Here is a 10,199-nt window from a genome sequence, read left to right as displayed (position 1 = left end):
TGATAGTGCAAACGTGGGAATAAACTAAAATTAGCCCTTGATTTGTATGATACACAATTAATTATAAGAGTAAAAGAATGCAAAACAAAAATAAAACAAAATCAATCCATTTTAAATAAAATAAAAAATGTTATATACGTTTATAATATGATGATAATTATTTTTCAATAAAATCATTCAAATATGACAAGAATTATTTTCAACAATAGAAAATTTCAATTAATTTAACTAATTTTTTAAAAGGGTGTGAGTAATTTAAAAAAAAGTTTAATAAATAGTAACAAATGAAATAATTAAAAAGAAGTCTTACTTAGCCATTGACAAAATCAATAGAAAAAAATCGGTGACAGCTGAAGACATTTGAAATTTTCTGTTTGTATTATGAAAGATGTGTGAAACACAAAAACACAACACAAGTCATCAAAGAAAACGTGTACACGTGAATAATGTGTTAAAACATGTCTCCAACATCATAGAAAAGAACACCAATGCCGACCACTAATGGAAACAAGTATTCAGAAGCAAATGAATATAGGTTGGAATTCAAAACTCCAGAAAGAAGCAAATGACAGCACGTTTCAAAATTATTTACACGTGTGCATGGAACATGCATGCACATGAACACGACAGAAGTAGGAGGCAAAGTATGATCACTGACACGAAATATGAAATATATCTTTCAATCTGTAAAAACATGATCACAAATTATGGTATCATCAAATCTTAAACTCGAGTAACAAATTTTGCCCTTTGAAGATGGATGTGGAGATCAACAACAAGGCCCTTCTTCTCCACTCACTCAATCTCAACAAGATTAACTTGAAAATACAAATCAACAAATCGATTTTAATATTTAGTATACCTGACCCCTAGTATACCCAAAATCTGATCACCTCTTCAATGTTAAATATTGTATATGTTATCCCTTTTTATAACATATATGGTTCACTCACTGCTCATAACAAGCCAGCTTCAAACAGATTTCTCCGCCTCAAAGTCTCATCAACAAGCTTGAAAGTCTTCTTCACAACCTTCTGATCAAGGGCAGTGGTCCTGTAGATCTTAAAGACACGATCTACACGATCAGGAGCAGTGCTCTGGAAATATGATTCCTCGAATTTTTTCTTCACAAACCTGAAAACAAAGAGTGTACACAAGTCAACTAGTTTTCTTGGTTAAGAAAAACTAATCATCAAGTGCTTCAAATTTCCTCTTTTCCACTTTTAACTACAGAAACAGTCACTCGGTTTTCTCTTTATATCCTGTTTTGCAACGTTTATGTAGAAAATAATGTAAACAGAAAACAGATAAAAGTTGTTTCCAGTCATTCCTATAAAGCAGTGAGTTTAATTTCTATGCACGGTTTCTTTTGAAGATGTGTCAACCAATCAGAAATTCTAGTATGGTTTTTGAGATAATTATCATAGACAATTTGTGATTGAATTATAAAATTCAGTTCATAAACTATTTTCTCTACAATGTTTGAAAATAAGGAACAAAAATTTGTACAAGAACCAAAGAAAACAGAAAAATATAAAGTTGGTTCTAGTTTCTTCTATTGAAAATAAGATTTACATGAAAATGATATAACTGTTATTATAATTAAAAGTGAAAACATAAAATTTTAAAAAAAAAACATTTTCTTAAACCAAACTACCCTTCATAACCTTGCTTACAAGATTATATACAAAAGCATCAACATGAGTATTATTCCCTTTTTATGGTTCTGATGAAAACACAACACAACCAAGATTCTTTTGGCTTATCATGCTATAGAAAGCAGTTACACAACAAAGTAAGAATGCTGAACTTGGAAGGACTATATTTGCCAGGATAAACTACTTCAGCAGCTTCCATTATTCTATATGCCTTAGTACAAAGAAGTTGCTTACTCGTATGCATGCTCAATCTCTTGTTTTCCTGTTGAAACAGGTTGGTAATCTTTGAACCATTCACATACATTAAGTGGGACCTGCACAATGCAAGACATTAGACACTGAAATGATGATAACCTCTCCAGAAAGAATGTACAATATTCAGATGGTTCTTACTTTCAAGATCTTCTTCTCAAATATGTCAAACTTGTTTAAGAATAACATGAAGGATGTTTTCTGTGTGGAAAAGAGAAGGACATAATTATTGTGTAAGATAGATAGAAATGTCAACTCATGAAAAAATATAAAGGAACCAAAGAAAGAAAAGGTTGGCATAAGAAATATCTACGTAATTGTAGTAGAAAGTTGAAGGTAAAAAAGACTATAAAAAGTTAACCTCAAAACATGGTTGCTTCAGGACCCACTCAAAAAGTTCCTTAGTCTCCATCATTCTGTTTCTGTTTTCGTCCTCAAAAAGTGTTTGATCATACCTGAAGGCAAGTTTAATGTCAATACCTTTTAAGTCTATATGTTTAATACTTGTGATGTCCTCTAGCCAGAAATATTGGAAGAATGCAAGAATTTTTGTTAGTCCTAGCATCAATTATTTTTTGCACACCAGCATTTTTTTATCAGTAACTAAACCAAACATACACGCAGCAGGAGTACAATTTGTGTATTCATTTAAGTGAAATGTGTGTCTGATAATTAAACAACTACTGAAGAAGTGACAAAGTAATATCAGATAGTATCTAATATAACCAAAAATCTTGTGTTTTTGAGAGTTGACAAGGTCAAATTAAAATTAAGAGACAGATGGAAGATCATACTCGCTAATTGCAGCACAGAATATTACAGCTGAAACTCCTTCAAACAAATGGATCCACTTTCTCCTCTCATTTCTCTGGCCACCAACATCAAAGAGTCTGTAGACTTCACCACTTTTTTTATTTTCCCCAACAGGACTGTCAAAATAGCAAAGACATACCAAGATATGTTGTTGAGCAGTTTTACACTGTACGTCATATTATGTTAAAGAAAAATAAAAAGTGACAGTGAATATCAAGTACATTCATCAGTCACAAACACACTGAGACAAGCATAACAAAGATCATTTGAAAAACAAAAACAAAAGATGTAATGCAACCAGATTTTGATCATTTTTAACCATTTAGATAATATGAGAAGGTGGATATGGATATGATGTAGTCTGGTCAAGAACAGAAAAAAACATACAACCATGATCTATCCAATTACAGCAATCAAATGTAAGAACAATGCAAGAACTGTTGAAAGAATTATAGGTTTACGATTACTAAAGAAAGGAGAATTAGGCAGCTCAAAGTATAGATTGAAAATATAATTGATAGATATAATATCTTAACTTATTACTAACATAAAAATTAATATAAAATTATTCTTGTGTCTGCGCCTAACAGTTTTAGAATTGGAATAGAGGGATCATGACAAAGAAATTGGGAAAGTCATGCAATACCTCTTTCTCTAGCTGGCCAAATCCACAAGATGGCTATAGCTCCTAGATTTTGACACCTTTTATGGTAACACCATATTGGCTAACAAATGGGTAACCATTTCCTCTAACGTATCTAGATGTGACTCCATCCTGTTGGCAGCAACGCCAAACAGGCAGCCCCTTTCCTCCCTCGTCAAACATAACAAGATTCACCGAAAATGGTAACTCTTGCTAACAACAACAAACAACAATAACAGAAGAGAACAAAAGCCTTAATTTTAAGTATCACTTAAGGGCCACATTTGGACAATCTCCAAGTAATAATAGCACTCAGCAAATGCAGAAATCTAACGTAGTTTTTTATGTCCCCTTTGGAGGATATTGTGAAACTTATATGAAAGAGTGCAAAAATAAAAAGTCATTTCCCACTAAGTAGGGTAGGTTACATGGATTAAACTTTGCAATTGTGTTCAACAAGTCAGTAGAAAAGTCATTTAGATCTAAGTCTGTCTTAATGGTTTCATTGAAACCTTTTATTGGTTTTGCTCAACCTCTACATATTATCCCTGTCATCTGATATGATAAATTCTTCTTACACGTTGCTTCTATTGGTCTTCTTCTCACAAGACCAAATCATCATACTGAAGATTCTACAATCTTATCCTTAATAGGTGCTATGCTACCATACTTTCTCTCCTCCAATGCATTTGTTATCCGAATCTTGATTCGTATTCAAATATAGAAAAATGATATTGCTGTAAATCGATGCAGGTGATATATCTTTACTCTGAATTAAAAAGCACCACCAACAAGGATAGTAAGAAGTAACAAGCCAAACAGCATGTTTACCTGAACTGGATCTCTACAACCCCAGTCGTACGCACTCTAGCATACAAAACATCCTCCTGCAGTTGTAAAACAGAGTGAGAAATTATGAAAAAATTATGAGTGTACAAAATTTTGGTGAACTTCTTCCGAGATAGATCCTCTATTTGTGCAGAATATAGTACGAAAACTATAAGTTAAGTTAAGAAAAATAAGGCCGATCAGAACAGGATCACATACCACTAATTATTTTTCAGATCAAGAATGACATCATATTGCTTGATCTTTTACAAATTTGAAGTAAATAATTTTTTTCAGACCCTTTTTAATCACAATTTTTATTAGTAATAAAATAGAAGCGTCATGGGTTGTAACCTGGACCTGTTAAGTCTTACACCAACAAAAGTAGGAAGAGAAGAAATAAAAATAATTTGGGCCTTCAAACCCAAAACATTTAGAAAATAAAAAATACCACATCAACCAAGAAATAAATCAGATCTGCAATGTACCAAGGGCAGATAAAAATAAAAATAAAATTATGAATTAGATTTAAAATACGTGTAAAAGTATGATAGATTTTGGCTACCTTTGTTGGAACATAGTTTGCATCAGACAACCTTTGCAAATTGTCCATGAAATAATCAGTACAATCTGGAATTTGAAGCTCACTACCACGGGCATATGTCTCCTACAGAAAAATAAAATAAATACGTGGTCCACAATACTAATTAGCTTATGTCAAAAAAAACGACAACATAGCAAGAATTAAGTAAAAGAAACAAAAGTACGACTTCTAGCCACCTGAATTGCAGGATCCTTCCACAGATTTTCAATTTCCTGTGCAAGTTCCTTTGTGAGATGTGGGTAATCTAGCCTGCCTCCGATTTCGGATAACTTTTCCCCAATTTCCTGACAGAAAAATTAAGAAAGCTTCATTTGAATTCAGACAAAAAATCCTGTCACGAACCACTATCCCAAATGCTGAAGCTGTTGGATGAAGACAGGTGAATGGTTTTATATTACTATTGTTTTTGAAGTATGGATAATGCACAGGTCCATCTACCTCGTGCCAAAAATTCAACCTTTTATCAGAAGAATGGGAATGACTAAGATCAAACTCTATACTTGGTTGTAGAGACTTTGATATCTCAGATCATGAACCAACTATTCCAAAATCTTAAGTTGTTGCGTAAAAGACCCACAAATTGTTTTATATTATATTTCCAATAAATTATTGGCTTAATTTAACTTTTGGTTCCCCAAATATCGCAATTGTGCAATTTTGATCTCCCAAATTCCAATTGCACATGTTGGGGGTCCTCTCAGAATCATAATTATTCCATTTTAGTCCTTCGTCAAATATTCATCAGATTGGATGATGCTGTGGTAGTTGGCATGTTACCTAACACATAAGCTAAAGTGGCTTAATTGCATTTTTATTGCAAATGATTGTGGCTCCAAAGGGTCTAAGAGCGTAATAAAGTCCCATCAAATATGTGTTGAGCAACATGTTAGCTGACTTGTCATCAACATGTCATCATCTAGTGCTACATTGGCAAAATCAATTAAATTATTGATTCAAGACTGATGGAGGAACTAAAATTACACAGCTGCAATACTTTGAAAACCACATCCTAAAATTCTTGGCCATATCATAGTAGGGGATCATAGAGATGGTAACAGTAAACTACCTTATTTACATTGGATATAACATACTTTGAAAAATCAGCATCATTCTGGGCAAACTCCTTTGATCCATCATGCAGTAACTGTATAAACACATCAATTATATATTAAGGAAAACATTATACTCAACTACCTCCAATAAAACTCAATTCATAAAAAAAAACTTTTTCAGACTATAAGCAGTGGACACTGCAAACTCTGTATTTTAAAGAGAAAAATAATTAACACACCCTTTCAAGTATTGCGTACTTTTATTGTCTGATACACATTAGCATGAATGACTGGTAAGTAGCTTTTTAGTTCTGCCTCGTCAAAGCCAGTTTGAAACAAAAGTTTTATCTGCATAGTACAGACAAACAAATAAATATCAACAGTCAAGCAAGTATATACAAAGCCAAAACAAGGACATCAATGTTTTTTCTTACCTGCTTAAATATTGTGGATTTCCCTGACTCTCCAGCTCCTAAACAACAGGAAAGTTGACACTTTTAAATCAGTCCAGAAGAAAAATAAGAAAAGCAACTAAGGAAGAAATCAAGTACTTATTGCATATATGATTCAATTAAAGGAATATGGCAATAATGAATGGGAAGAGGATAGACCACTAAACTAACAGAAGAAGTCATCTAAAATGAATGAGGAAAACCTGATATCCTGCTTAATGAGTTATTCCAAATCTTAAAGGTCTGACCCAAGAACATGAGTATACAAAATCATCAAATATTTTCCTCAACAACAGAAACTAAAACACTTTTTGTGACAATATTTTTATCTAGAAGAATGAGTGCTGCAAGGATTAATACTTTATCATGTAAGCTCAATCAGAAGATAAGCGACCTTCATTTTTTTAATAGTAAAAGACCTTATACTACAGAGATTGCAGCTTTCTTCATATAGGAGACAAAAAAATGATAACATGTGTAACAGTGTCATTACAGATCTGGGCACCAAGTGTTTTTGGAAACACTCCAATCACCAGCAGATACTAGATAAAAAAATATGAGTCCTTCAAATCTGGTTAGCATCATCAACACTTACACAATACTAGATTCCAAGAGTCTCTACTATAAATCAATTCGTTTAATTAACTTTAGCTTCAAAATGTATCAGTGAAGCATATATGCAAAAGATATATAAGGAAACTGCCTGAGAAAACTGTACCAAGTAGTAGAAGTTTCTGAATGTGCTTTTCAGCCTTTGTTTCCAATTCTATTCTTCTTTCAATCTCTGCAGTCTGCAAATTCACACACATTTATCAAATTAAAAGCTATGTGACACTTTAAGATTAAGATCTTAGAAAGCATGTACTTTTTTTACTATTATTGACCTGTGCATTTTCTTCAGCATCAGCATCATTATAACGCCGGTTTCTGCTACAGAGTAAGCCCATATTTTCTGTTACACAAGACAGCATAGAAGATGACTAGTCAAGCTCCACCAGAAATCACTGAGTTTCAATGCCCGTCTCTAATGTGTACTTGCATTAGCGGGCTTCATTTCACCTAACAAAAAAACTAAATAGTGTCAGCAGCCAAAACAAGACAAACAGAAACCGTCATCCTTGCAAAGGAAGATCTCAAGTCACTTCATAAGTTGGTATTCCATTCAGCCTAATAAGACAGCTAAGTGAAGTAAAACTGACTCATGCACAGCTTGATAACAGGTTGAACTAAAACCTATATGTGCCAAAATATTTGCCACGTTATATTTGAAGTTGAGAACTATTCTGAATAAGTTATTTTTCCAAAAGGCCAAAATGCAATTTTGAATGGACAGTAGGAAATTCTCCACTTTTTCACAACTGGGAACAATTTAGTAATCATGCAGGAATAAAGTACGAGTGACACAAAGGTCCAAGGTAACAGCAATGTACCCAGAATTTCACCATATATGGCTAAGCCCACCAATCAGATATTCTTACAAGTACCCCCCCATGTTGAGGACAAGGTTATGAGGATAACTAAGATACCTAGGACTTCGACAGAATTTTACACGAACCACTGTTATACTGTGCCTTAAGAGTGTGCTTTTTGGGTTTACCAAAATAATCAAGTCATAAATCTCTTATGCGCTAACACCCCCCCTCCCCAATCCACAGACAAAAGAAGAAAGCAAACAATTCATTTGGGCATACACTCATTTTTCCTTCCTTGCTTCTATTAATGTTATCATTGGTCAGCTAGGCAGTACCATACCTAAAAACAGAAACAAATTAACCTCTTAATACTTAGCAAGAAAATTCAGCACCTCAAATACCACCATTAGCATGCAAAGTCCAATCAACCCATCAAAGTTAACAACCAAAAGAAAAAGACATTCCAAAATGGTACAGAAACCAAATGCAAGATCAACACAACAACAACAACAAAAAGGAACAAACCCACATCTCGATCTGAATACGCGAGTGCAGAATCAATTACAGAAATCTCCTCAGCCAAAAGAAAATCCAGCCCATCTCAATTAACCAGGAAAAGGAACGATCTTTAGAGAGAGATTAAGAATAGAACAGAGAAAAACAAGAGGGTTACCTGAAAACAAGTAAAGGGTTTCTCTTTCTTTTACTTTTACTTTTTTCTTTTTCTCTTTTGCAGAGTTGTGATAGTGCAGGCTGAGATATGCTGCTAGATTTGGATGATGCGTTGGTTGGGTTGAGAGATTGAAGCTAAAAGGCAACAACTTCAGTTGGTTTGTTCATTGCACATAGTGTAGAAACCAGGAAGATACATCACTCTAGTATATAAAAACAAAACAATTACAACAACAATAAACAAAAACTTGTTTTTGTTTAGTTTAAGGTAATAAAAACAATAATAGTAGTGATAATAATAAAATAGTGGATTATAATATATTAGTATTTGGGGTGTGTGGGTAATAATGGGTACAGAAAAGAACAAGTACTAGTGTGTCATAGAGAGACAGAGATGAATATGATATGAAAAAAATGGGAAGCAAAGAAGATGAAGAAGAAGGGAAAGAAAAATAGAGATTAAAGAAAAAAAGAGCGCCGAAAGCTGCTAAGGTTTCTTCCTCTTGTTTGGGTTCAGTTCGGTCAAAGACAGAAACAGCAAGGCCAGAGCGATTACAACACTTTTCTATGTGTCTTCTTGGGAAAATACACTAACCCCACTGTGCCTAGTTATAACCTTCACCGTGTAAACTAGTAACATGTTTTATATATATATATATACACACACACACCACATAAACAAGTGTTTTTCAAAAGTTCCCTTTGTTGAATTTTTTGTTTTCGTATGTTGACATAAGACATGTTTAGAAAACATGTTAAGACTTAATGTCTTTGTATCAATCACACATAAAGTTAAGGATGAATGATTAATAAAGATAAAATTAGTGCATGAATAGAAATATTTTTTCAATCAATATAATTAATTAACTTAGTGAAATAAATGTGATAGAGAAATAAAAGAGGAGTATAATGAGTAAATAAAATCTTAAAGTTAAGTTTATATTAAACAAAGAAAGAAACAGAAAATAAATGTGAAAGGATAAGATATTGGAGTTAATTGTTCTAGATTGCACTTTATGACCAAAGCTTATTGGTTTTGGAAAGGGAAATTCAAAGTGAAAGGTCAATGGTCTTTGTTTGTTGAACTTTCCTTTTTTTTCATTTTCAATATTTTCTTGACATGCTATTTGAACCGACCATGCTTCTTTCTAAATTATTTTATCCAAAGTTTTTATTAAATTATTATTGTGTCAAAGTTTGACTCATTTATGGTCACAAATATTCCACTTGCTTACCAACATGGTATGCTATATATACGGCTACCAACCAATACGATTAAATTGAAATTGATTCAAGTTTTTTATTTGGTAATAAATTTGTTTTGTGGTTAAATGAATCGAATTTGAGTTTATTCCACACAAAATAAATTTGCTTTTTATCTTTATCATTATAGTATTTAAAATTTACTTTGATACTAACCTACTAATAAAAAAAATGTATAGTTTTTTTAAGAAAATATTTTATATATTAAAAATAAGTTAGTATTTTTTCATAATATTAAAAATAAGTTAGTATCACATGTTTTACTAACTAAACCAATACATATAATGAAATACTATAATGAGCTTACTCTTCACTTCCAACAAAAACTTGTGATAATTTCGTTATCATAAAATAAATTTATATAAATAAAAGAATTTAGAAGATTTATACGAGTAAATTTTGTATAAATTAAATTTATACATAAACTATTTATTGAAAAAGTTATTTAATTTTTCTTAGTTTTTTATTTTAATATATATATCCAATATTCACACTCAAACAAAACTTCAATTGCACCTTTTAACGTAAACTTTTGATTTAGAATGCTATA

The 10,199-nt window shown here is 32.2% G+C and overlaps 1 protein-coding gene across 3 annotated transcripts; it reads right to left on the bottom strand.

Annotated features, from left to right (window-relative positions):
• Positions 1 to 654: 654 nt before the first annotated feature.
• Positions 655 to 9,013, bottom strand: LOC137816655 (guanine nucleotide-binding protein alpha-2 subunit). Of its 3 annotated transcripts, none has more exons than XM_068619891.1 (14): positions 8,388 to 9,013; positions 7,187 to 7,361; positions 7,021 to 7,093; positions 6,285 to 6,322; positions 6,109 to 6,198; positions 5,865 to 5,942; positions 4,975 to 5,082; positions 4,760 to 4,861; positions 4,198 to 4,253; positions 2,705 to 2,839; positions 2,272 to 2,365; positions 2,052 to 2,111; positions 1,893 to 1,972; positions 655 to 1,134 (listed from the first exon to the last, which is right to left on the bottom strand). In XM_068619891.1, exons 2-14 carry the CDS (start codon positions 7,271 to 7,273, stop codon positions 957 to 959), a joined length of 1,179 nt encoding a protein of 392 aa, XP_068475992.1. In that variant the 5' UTR covers positions 7,274 to 7,361; positions 8,388 to 9,013; the 3' UTR covers positions 655 to 956. The 3 variants fall into 3 exon arrangements, with proteins under 3 accessions (XP_068475992.1, XP_068475994.1, XP_068475991.1); XM_068619893.1 differs by having other exon boundaries at positions 8,240 to 8,809; XM_068619890.1 differs by lacking the exon at positions 8,388 to 9,013 and adding an exon at positions 8,244 to 8,379.
• Positions 9,014 to 10,199: the final 1,186 nt, after the last annotated feature.

Source organism: Phaseolus vulgaris, chromosome 1 (genome assembly GCF_000499845.2).
Source record: "Phaseolus vulgaris cultivar G19833 chromosome 1, P. vulgaris v2.0, whole genome shotgun sequence".
NCBI lineage: Eukaryota > Viridiplantae > Streptophyta > Magnoliopsida > Fabales > Fabaceae > Phaseolus > Phaseolus vulgaris.
Note: the sequence above shows the minus strand (reverse complement) of the source record. Positions and strands in the feature narration are given on the sequence as shown.